General features: G+C 39.3%; 4 protein-coding genes across 12 annotated transcripts in view; 2 read left to right on the forward strand and 2 right to left on the reverse strand.

Annotated features, from left to right (window-relative positions):
- The window catches only part of LOC104781871 (WPP domain-associated protein-like), a 5080-nt gene extending 4014 nt beyond the window's left edge, over positions 1-1066 (forward strand). For 2 of the 3 annotated variants that reach the window (XM_019244893.1, XM_019244892.1), the window contains exons 4-7: positions 271-317; positions 433-559; positions 663-764; positions 852-1066. In XM_019244893.1, the coding sequence (XP_019100438.1) occupies positions 271-317; positions 433-559; positions 663-764; positions 852-917 (342 nt within the window). In that variant the 3' untranslated portion in view covers positions 918-1066. Of the gene's footprint in view, positions 1-18; positions 318-432; positions 560-662; positions 765-851 lie in introns of all 3 variants that reach the window. The other variant, XM_019244894.1, reaches the window with a different exon arrangement.
- Positions 2698-3608, forward strand: LOC104781874 (probable protein phosphatase 2C 28; the record flags this gene model as incomplete). The annotated part of the gene is made up of 3 exons (XM_019244199.1): positions 2698-2983; positions 3073-3227; positions 3312-3608. Coding segments are annotated over 3 exons (591 nt in total), but the record flags the coding sequence as incomplete, so codon positions are not given.
- On the reverse strand, positions 3494-7546 carry LOC104781872 (RNA polymerase I-specific transcription initiation factor RRN3-like). 7 transcript variants are annotated; one of them, XM_010506652.2, is made up of 17 exons: positions 7340-7519; positions 7183-7258; positions 6831-7026; positions 6658-6750; positions 6491-6562; positions 6319-6390; positions 5989-6225; positions 5779-5889; positions 5582-5686; positions 5329-5457; positions 5158-5226; positions 4939-5045; positions 4746-4829; positions 4546-4633; positions 4253-4366; positions 3976-4160; positions 3494-3867 (listed from the first exon to the last, which is right to left on the reverse strand). In XM_010506652.2, exons 3-17 carry the CDS (start codon positions 6954-6956, stop codon positions 3609-3611), a joined length of 1851 nt encoding a protein of 616 aa, XP_010504954.1. In that variant the 5' UTR covers positions 6957-7026; positions 7183-7258; positions 7340-7519; the 3' UTR covers positions 3494-3608. The 7 variants fall into 7 exon arrangements, with proteins under 7 accessions (XP_010504954.1, XP_010504953.1, XP_010504952.1 ...); XM_010506651.2 differs by having other exon boundaries at positions 7336-7519; XM_010506650.2 differs by lacking the exon at positions 7183-7258 and having other exon boundaries at positions 7340-7546.
- On the reverse strand, positions 7761-10005 carry LOC104781875 (tubulin beta chain-like). The gene is made up of 3 exons (XM_010506658.2): positions 9612-10005; positions 9168-9437; positions 7761-8639 (listed from the first exon to the last, which is right to left on the reverse strand). Exons 1-3 carry the CDS (start codon positions 10003-10005, stop codon positions 7963-7965), a joined length of 1341 nt encoding a protein of 446 aa, XP_010504960.1. The 3' UTR covers positions 7761-7962.

Consider the following 10010-nt stretch of genomic DNA (forward strand, 5'->3'; position numbering starts at 1 on the left):
GAACAGCAACAAACAGAGATTCATGATAAAAACGAAGCACTGAGAGTTGTTTCGGCACGCGAGTTAGAGAAAATAGAAGGTTATGAGACAAAGATATCCAAGTTAAGAGAAGAGTTAGAGTTAGCAAGAGAGGGTTTGAAGGAAATGAAAAATGAGAAAAGGAAAACAGAGGAGAAGTTATCAGTGGCAAAAGCAGAGAAAGAGACACTGGAGAAGCAACTTGTGTCTCTGGACTTGGTGGTTCCTCCTAAATTAATAAAAGGGTTCGACATTTTAGAGGGTTTGATTGCTGAAAAGACGCAAAAAACAAATTTTAGGTACCCTTTTATCTCTGTTTTCTTTCTTTACCTTTAGACATGGATATACAAGTACTTTATCCTTGGTTCAACAGCAATCAGATACTAATAGTGTGAGAACTTTTTTGGGACTTAGGTTGAAAAACATGCAGAGTCAATTGAGTGATCTGTCACATCAAATAAATGAAGTCAAGGGGAAAGCATCGACGTACCAGCAACGGCTGGAGAAGAAGTGTTGTGACCTCCAGAAGGCCGAGGCCGAGGTGAGTATCATTGCACCTATCGCAAGTTTAATACTCTTACATACAATAGAGTGTTTGCAATTTGTCATTCAAAAATAATGTGTGTATGGTTGTTGAATCACAGGTTGATCTTCTTGGTGATGAGGTTGAAACTCTCTTGGATCTTCTTGAGAAAATATATATCGCTCTCGATCATTACTCTCCAATCCTAAAACATTACCCTGGCGTAAGCGTTCTCTCTCTCTACACATTTTCTCCTAATCTATTTAAGATTGATTTTTGTATGATCAGACGATACTTTATGACTTTGCAGATCATTGAGATCTTGAAGCTTGTCCGGAGAGAACTTAGCGGAGAATCAAAGAGACCATTAGATTGATAAGTTGGATCTCTTCCACACTAGTTTATTTATGTCCCTTATGACTCAGGATTATTTGATGTTGTTGATCTTTAGTTTTGTTTAGTAGATAGGGTTTGGAAATGTAGTAATGTATTGTCATCAATCGCAATATGTGATTTTCGATCACTGAATCTTTTTTTTTGAATCTAATGTTAAATTATATTCAAAAGAAAACGTTTTTACAACTTGTGCAACATAATTTGAGAAGGAAATTTGTTGAGAATATTAGAAGAAAAATCTTATGCTAAACTCGAGATTGCAGCCACATTTGAAAACCTTCATCGTATCTCCGATCACCCATTAGACCTATAGCAAGGAGCTGGTCTCTAACCTGCCTATCAACCCACGCAATAATGGTATCCGCAGGCTGTGACGGCTCACCATGCCTGCGTCCATTTCTTTCCCTCCAGACCGTATAAACCACTACTTGAAATAAGTAGCGAATTGAAATAAGTAGCGAATAAGAAAACCTTCCACCAGCTGAAAATTCGAGTTAGAGTTAGAGATGTGATTTTCGATCACCGAATCTTTTTATAATCTTATAATACAGTTAGATTACGTTAAGGAGAGATAAATCAAACATATTGAACTACAAGTTATGGAATCTGATCCACCAAAGACAAATGCAAAATCTAAGGTTTAGATTCTAAACCTTGTGATCATAAGAAGTAACTCTATATATCCAATCCAGTGGAAAGATACAAAAATAGTATCGCCAATATAACTTGTGGTATGAGTTGTAGGCCTGATAATTTTGGTCTTCTTTGATGTAAACCGAATCGCTCGCCCCAAAGTGTCCTAGACTCAGGTTGCGGCCACAGACATGTGTTCGCATATTGAAGGCGTGATTGGTGGAGCTGACGTGTCGATGTCAGCATCATAGCACCGCTCAAACTATTTAAATCTTCAACTTGTCATGATCCTTCTTCTTCCTAGCTTTTTCGTCTAAGAACGCACCAAAAAAAGGAAAACACTCATATGCAGGCAATATAATGGAGAAGACCATCAAGGTTAATTATTTCTTCTGTCTCGTGACTTTCTTGTCGTTCAAGTTTATTGGGGTTAGTTCGTAATTTAGTTCTTGATACCTTCTTACTTGCAGAACTCAACTCACAGTCCCGAGAAAATACTTGTGCATGCAGTGAAGGTAATCAATGATCAATTTGCTCAATGAAAATATGGTGTTAGCTAGTGAAATTCTGTTACGTAAATAACTTATTGGTATAACTCTCTTTTTACCTAGAAGCGAAGATCAGCTACTAAAGATCTCAAGAATGCTGTGAAACTTAAGGTACCACATCTTTTCATCATGTGTGATCTGTCTATCTACGATCTTTGACTTGATGAAAGGTTTTTTGCTTGTATATCTAGAACCAGGAAGAAGAAACACCTCATGATGATGTTGTCGTCGTTGATGTTGAAGATGATGATTGTAATCATGATCTTGTTGATGTTGATGAGAATGGTGACGATGATGAGGAAATGAAAGATACTGTAAACGTGAGTTTGATCATGGATACCATCTAGTGAAAGGCCAAATGGGTCATAGCATGGAAGACTATATCGTAGCTGATACCAAAACCGTTAAAGGCCACAATCTTGGGTTATACGCTATATTCGATGGCCACTCAGGCCGTGAGGTTGCGGATTATCTTCAGAACCATCTTTTTGATAACATCTTGAGTCAGGTTTTAAAAACAAAAACTTACTCATCCCTTACTCAAGAATTTCTTACAAAAGTTAGAGACTCTGTTGTTGTTTCTTGAAGCCGGAATTTTGGAGAAACCCTAAGAAGGCAATCAAGAGAGCATATAAGTCTACGGACGACTACATTCTCCATAACGTGGTTGGTCCACGAGGTGGCTCCACGGCTGTGACGGCTATAGTAATTGATGGGAAGAAAATTGTGGTTGCAAACGTTGGAGATTCAAGAGCAATCTTGTGTCGTGAAAGAGATGTAGTCAAGCAAGTTACGGTTGAACACGAAGCTGACAAGGAGAGAGACCTTGTCGAGAGCAGAGGCGGCTTCGTTTACCAAGAACCAGGTCCCTTCTTTTTGTATCTTTAATTGATACGAAAAGAAAAAACAATGATTAGGTAATGACGAATCACCTATGTTCCTTATAATGTTTAGGTAATGTTCCGAGAGTGGATGGACAACTAGCAATGACTCGTGCGTTTGGAGACGGAAGGCTTAAAGAGCATATAAGTGTGACACCGAATGTAGAGATTGTCGAGGTACACGATGACACCAAGTTCTTGATCTTGGCTAGCGATGGACTTTGGAAGGTTTCTTCTGTATACTAGTCTCATAAGACTTCAGATAATGTGTGCATTGATTCTGACCATAATATTGGACTAAATCTTGATCAGGTGATGTCGAATGAAGAGGTTTGGGATCAAATCAAAGAGAGAGGGGATGCAGAGGAAGCTGCCAAAAAACTAATTGATAAAGCCTTGGCTAGAGGAAGTACAGATGATATCTCTTGTGTAATTGTTTCTTTCCTTCAGTCCATCGATTAGATAATTTAGGTCTCTCTTATCGTTCCTCTAAGTGATCACAATTTCAGCAGGTTTTTGAAAGAAAAATAAAACATTGTTTCATACAATAATAAGTTTCAAGCTGAATCACTTTTACATACTTGCTGCAAAATTGCGTTTATTAAAAAATCACAAGGATTCAGGACTCGTGGAGGGTCTGATTCTGGAAGGCATTCTTAAAAGCCTGTCTCTTTCCATCATCTGGTTCTTGAAAGAGTGCTTAGGGGTTATGGACATCTTGTTCATGGCATAATCATTATCATCATCCTCGCCTTCTTCACTGTCATCATCTCCATTCACGATTACCTCAGCATCAAAATCATCTTCTTCATCTTCGTCGTAGGGAGCTCTCACCATTGACCAGTAGATGAAACTCGGGGAGATAAAGCTAAACATCACCCAAGAAGATGTAGAAACAGAGTCAAGGTCAAGAACATTAGCCTTCATTTAAGTTACAAAAGAGTATCAGTGCAATGGTTTTAAGATAGTGATGAACCTGTTTGAGGATTTGAGCAAGCAAGGATCAAACGGGAAGAAAGTTTTAAGCTTATCACACCCGCCAAAATCACCGGAAAGCTCAGACTCAAGTAGGTTATTGAAAATGAACGAGTCGGAGACGATAAACAGACCATCTGCTTTAGCTTGTCTAAGGAACTCCGCAACTACTGACGGAATGCATACCTAGTCCCAAAGCAAAATCGCTTATCATGAATTTAATACGTTGGATCACTTCCAAATAACAGCTGAGCATATGTGACGAAAAGATAACTCACACTTAATGGGTCTAGTTTGTGCGTTAAAATTGACTCCAATGGTGTAAGCTCGGACCGTAAGCGAGGAACATCCAGGATAGACCTCATCCGGAAGCAGAGCACATACATGATTGCCTGTGGTCACAGAACAGATTCAAATGACGGTTTAAGCAACTGTAACCACATTTTGAAGACTCTTTGAAATTTGAAACTTTAAAGGACAGATCACAAAATATATTTTCCAGCATGAAATAGCAACGAGATGATTGTAGAATTTTGTGACAGGAGGAGCTTGGGCTTGTAAGCATATAAACCTGGCATCCAGAGAAGAAAATCAGATGTGCTTCAGGCCTAATATCACCATTGCAATTTCTGCAGTAACCCACACACTCATCCATCAACCTACAATTTTTTAGACACAAACAAAATCAATGTTAGAAGTTACAACAAACTGAAGCTTCAATAAGATCAAACGATTATGTTTAAGGTAACATTTTGTAAAAACCCCTTCCACCTTTTCAACATGCTAGCCACAAAGGAAACAGGCAAAAACTTTGCGCGAGCCAAGAAGCTAGCAAGATAAGCCACCGCACTCCTTCTGTTGATGGGGAGAAACAAAAGCACAACCAAATTGTGATTAGAACAATAACAAAGCGTGTCATGCAGCGAATAAGAAATTCGATTATGAAAGAGGACGGGGTACTTGCCTGGTAGCTGGAGACTTGCGGCTAGAGAGAAAAATGTCCATCAACTTACTTGCAAATTTCACACCACAATTTTCAGGATCGAGTGAGCAGGCATAGAACATCAGAAACTGCAGATTATATCGAAAGCGAGTGTAAAATGAGACATCTCATGTCGACCTTGCTAGATTCTGGAAGAATGATGTTCAGAATTATGCAAAATATGAAAATTATGTGGCCTACCTGGGAAATTTTTGATTTGTATGTGTCCAGAATGAAGTTCTCAAATGACTGAAAGAGGAGTTCAAACACCTAAGCCAAAATCATTAGAAAAAATCAGAACCGCTAAGAATATTTTGTGAGTCCATTAAGGAAAGTATAGATATTTCAATGAGGTCCCATTTGGTGCCATACCTCATCCAACCGACCATCATTTTGACAGGATTCAAGATGCTCAAAAGCTTTGACCATCAACTTGTCCAACAACTCGGAGACGACAATACTTCCACCTGATGTATCCTGACTTAGAGGTCCTACTGGAAGCTGCAATATATAATCAAATCCAAACTCTCGTAAAACAGAAAAACGAATGTTCCTACTAACTTGTTCTCTAGCAATTTTTAATCATACCCAAAACATAAATTAATTAAAACAAACATTAAGCTACCTCGTCTCCTTCATCGATGGTGCCTTCTACTGCATCTTCAAGTTCCATATCGAACATGCCTCTATTAGAGTCATCTTGTGGAATATCATCCCATCCAATCTCTACCTACAGGGATATATACCAGCATATCATTCAGTCACCAATACCACCACACTTACTGACCTCAATTGTTTATTCATAATAATCTGTCTACTTACATCCAAATCTCGCAGTCTCTCCATCACCACATTTAGAATCATGCTGCCACCAACTCGCCCAATTGAGCTATTCTCCAACTTTAATAAGTTCTCCACATATATCACCATCAACTGCAAGACGGGAAAAAGGTATCTTTTTCTTATGAGTTTATCGCCAGTGTGAGCTTTTGCGACTGCATTGTCTAAAATTTACCAGAAAGAAAGACTCACAAGGTCCTTTCTGTGTATTTTGGGCATGTTTTGGGAGAGCATTGGCACTAATCTTGAGGGAGTAAGAGGAACCAAAATAGATATTTTCAGAAGTGCTGCATGCACCCGAGAAAGAACTTCTATCTTCTTGTTTAGTATACGGGGGTTCGAAAGATTTTTTATTACCCAAGGAGGTGGAAGGAAATTCTTTATGAGCATATTCAAACAAGAATCCAAATACTTTCCACTAGTAACAGCCTGTGATGGAAAAAAGAAGCAAAACATAAATTGTCTACCTCTTCGTCTAGATTAATAACAACAGGCGTAAGGGTTAAGTGTTGAGTTGTGTACCAGTGATATGACTAGGTTCACCAATGCATCCATGACATTAGGGTTGTGGTCCCACAATTTCATTCCAAAAAGCTAGACATGGCAATTGGGATGAAATCCAGGGTAAGAGGTGGAAGGATCCATCGTAAACTAGTTAAACTGAAAGCAACTGTTAGCTTGAATAGAAACTTACCGCAGAAAGAAGCTTATAATGGTGAACGATATCTATGCAAGACACAGAGCATGATAGAGCCTTCAAGACTGTCTGCAAGTTGTATTGACAAATGAAAACACTTCAGCAAACAGAAAAAAGAAAAAAAAAGAGAGAGAATTGATTGCCATACAAAGAATAGAACACACCTCAAGCTGCGCCACTGCATCAAAATCAGCACGAAAGTCTTTCACGTCCCTGCTCATAACTTCAACAATCTCAATGTAAAGGTCTGAGTCACCCTGGCATTATCAAGAGACATAACACATATAACACCAACACATAAGCAGAAGAAAGAAGCAAGAGTTAGTACAAGACTCACAGTTTGGACAGAGGTAAGGGCCTTTCTCAAGGTCTGCACCAAATTCATGTCAGATAAATCAACGTTATCCACAAGGTCCGATGTATATAGGCTTGACGAATCATTTAGAACCTCCACTGCCCCCATCCTCTACCGAACTTTGTTGTAAACGGATGCTGCTGCTGCTACTTCAACTTGGCCAAAGTACGGAACTTTCCTGATGGAAAAGATAAGTAATTCATAAATCTCTAAAACTTCCAACATTAACTTACAAACAAAGGCAACCAACCATAAACACTCAATTAAGCTTACTAGAAACAAAATCAGTTAAAGTCTAATTCGAATTTCAGACTAGGAAAAAAATTCTATATACCAGCGGTGAGAATAGGGGAAAGGGAGAGCTGCAACAATCAATATAACCAAAAACACTACAGAAACGTTTCAACCCCCTAAATAAACACAAAATGTAACGGTGAGAGAACTAACAAAAGATGAGTAATTGAATTAGCTTATGCTATTCACCTACCTACCTCCACCAGCTCAGGCACCTCACTCCGCGAAACCCTTTATAAGTCTCCGGAGATTTTCTTTTTCTCTTCTTGAAGAGAGAAAGAAAGAAGCAGACTCTGATGAAAGACGGCGAGAATCGAAAAATAAAGGGAGACGTTAGGGTTCTCTCTCTCTCTCTCTCACCTTTTTTTTTTCTTTCTTTTCTCTATTTCTTTTTAATCCGACGGACCTGCTCTCTCTATTTTAATTATCCTACTTTATTGATTTTAATTTTTGTCTTCATAGCCATTTTTATTATTTAATTGTTAAAATTTACGAGAAATTACACCAAATTAGGTTTGTGTCGTGACAAAATAATCACACGTAGACATCGTTAAATAGTTAAATTGAAATGTGACCTCAAACCAAACCAGATATATATATATATATATATAAACCGAAACGAGAAAAGATTAGGAGTTTAGGACCAAAACAGCAAATACCTCATCTTCTGTTTACACACACACTCACTCTCACAAATTAGTTATCATTACAATTTACACCCAAAACAATACCGTAATAACAAGAGACAAGAGAACAATCAAAGCCAGCGAATACGAAAAGAGAAACAATATTCTTTTGGTTTAAACATGATCTAAATATCTCAAGCATCGAGCTCAGCATCTTCATCCTCTTCTTCATACTCGTCCTCATCGGCTGTAGCATCCTGGTATTGCTGGTACTCAGCCACGAGGTCGTTCATGTTGCTCTCTGCTTCAGTAAACTCCATCTCGTCCATTCCTTCTCCTGTGTACCAATGCAAGAAAGCTTTTCTCCTGAACATCGCTGTGAACTGCTCGCTCACCCTTCTAAACATCTCTTGAATCGAAGTCGAGTTACCGATAAAGGTCGATGCCATTGACAGACCCTTTGGGGGAATGTCACAGACACTAGACTTAACGTTGTTTGGGATCCATTCAACAAAGTATGATGAGTTTTTGTTCTGGACGTTGATCATCTGTTCGTCTACTTCTTTAGTGCTCATTTTGCCGCGGAACATTGCTGATGCTGTTAAGTAACGTCCGTGTCTTGGGTCAGCAGCACACATCATGTTCTTGGCATCCCACATTTGTTGGGTCAGTTCGGGCACTGATAGGGAGCGGTATTGCTGTGAGCCACGGGATGTGAGAGGAGCGAAACCCACCATGAAGAAATGGAGACGCGGGAACGGGATTAGGTTGACCGCGAGCTTGCGAAGGTCGGAGTTAAGCTGACCAGGGAAACGAAGACAGCATGTGACACCACTCATCGTGGCAGAGATCAGGTGGTTTAGATCTCCAACTGCAAATGACCAAAGCAGAAAACAAGTTCCTTGTTACATGTAAGAAAAGCTTGATGGTCTCAAAATTAAAACATATGCCTATTAAATCTGTAGAAATAAGATACGGATTTTGAAATTTTCCTACGGTTTCATAACCTAGTCTAGATCAGCAATCTCATAATTAATCTTGAAAAGAGTCAATATTATACTTCTAAACGCAGCTAGATGGAAGAGTCAACAAAACCGGAGAAACATCTCTTCTTTGGTTGTTTGTTAGTGACTTAGTGATAACATAGAAGACTCCTAATAACGTACCAGAGACAAAGACAGCAGACCAACCCAACTACTACCACAAGCAAATTGTTTATCAAGCTGAGGTAAATCTAAAGTAGATTACTTTAATACCTCATTTTAGAGTTATCACTTCTGACTCTAATTCTGTTTTGAGATTTTCTTACGGTTTCAAAACGTTGTCCAGATGCATCATACTTTTAAAACGCAACTAGATGAAAGAATATTAAAAAAAAAAAAAAAAAACCACAACTTACAAGTTGGAGTGGCTAGCTTGAGGGTACGGAAGCAGATATCATAGAGAGCTTCATTGTCCAAAACCATACATTCGTCAGCGTTCTCGACAAGTTGATGCACAGAGAGAGTAGCATTATATGGCTCCACAACAGTGTCAGAGACTTTAGGAGAAGGAAACACTGAAAAGGTCATCATCATACGATCTGGATACTCTTCCCTAATCTTGGAGATGAGAAGAGTTCCCATTCCAGAGCCAGTTCCTCCACCCAACGAGTGACAAACTTGAAACCCTATTCAATAACAAAATCACACCCATCCATCTTCAAAATCATTGAGCTAAGAGAGAAGAATACACAACGATGTTTATGGAAGATACAAATTTAGTATCCCAATTGATAATAATCGAAAAAACCTAATCACAGCTCTAGACGAATCGAATTGGTAGTGATGAGTGAGAGCCTAACCTTGTAAACAGTCGCAATTCTCAGCTTCCTTTCTAACAACGTCGAGAACAGAATCAATCAATTCAGCTCCCTCAGTGTAGTGACCTTTAGCCCAGTTATTCCCGGCGCCGGATTGGCCGAAGACGAAGTTATCCGGCCGGAAAATCTGACCGAAAGGGCCAGATCTGATGGAATCCATAGTTCCAGGCTCCAGATCCATCAAAACGGCGCGTGGAACGTACCTTCCGCCGCTTGCCACGTTGTAATAGACATTGATACGCTCAAGCTGGAGATCGGAGTCGCCGTCGTATTTCCCAGTCGGATCAATGCCGTGCTCGTTGCAGATCACTTCCCAGAACTTGGCTCCGATTTGGTTCCCGCATTGACCACCTTGGATATGAAGGATTTCTCTCATTTTTT

The sequence above is a fragment of the Camelina sativa genome, chromosome 4 (genome assembly GCF_000633955.1).
Source record: "Camelina sativa cultivar DH55 chromosome 4, Cs, whole genome shotgun sequence".
NCBI classification, from domain to species: domain Eukaryota; kingdom Viridiplantae; phylum Streptophyta; class Magnoliopsida; order Brassicales; family Brassicaceae; genus Camelina; species Camelina sativa.

Coding starts and splice junctions, on each gene's coding strand:
- LOC104781872 (XM_010506650.2), bottom strand. CDS start 6,956: ATGGGGGCAGTGGAGGTTCTAAATGATTCGTCAAGCCTATATACATCG. Junction 5,046..5,157: donor ACAAATCAAAAATTTCCCAG/GTAGGCCACATA, acceptor TATAATCTGCAG/TTTCTGATGTTCTATGCCTG. Junction 3,868..3,975: donor TTGCTCAAATCCTCAAACAG/GTTCATCACTAT, acceptor GGTGATGTTTAG/CTTTATCTCCCCGAGTTTCA.
- LOC104781875 (XM_010506658.2), bottom strand. CDS start 10,005: ATGAGAGAAATCCTTCATATCCAAGGTGGTCAATGCGGGAACCAAATC. Junction 9,438..9,611: donor GAATTGCGACTGTTTACAAG/GTTAGGCTCTCA, acceptor GTTATTGAATAG/GGTTTCAAGTTTGTCACTCG. Junction 8,640..9,167: donor CAAGCTAGCCACTCCAACTT/GTAAGTTGTGGT, acceptor GGTCATTTGCAG/TTGGAGATCTAAACCACCTG.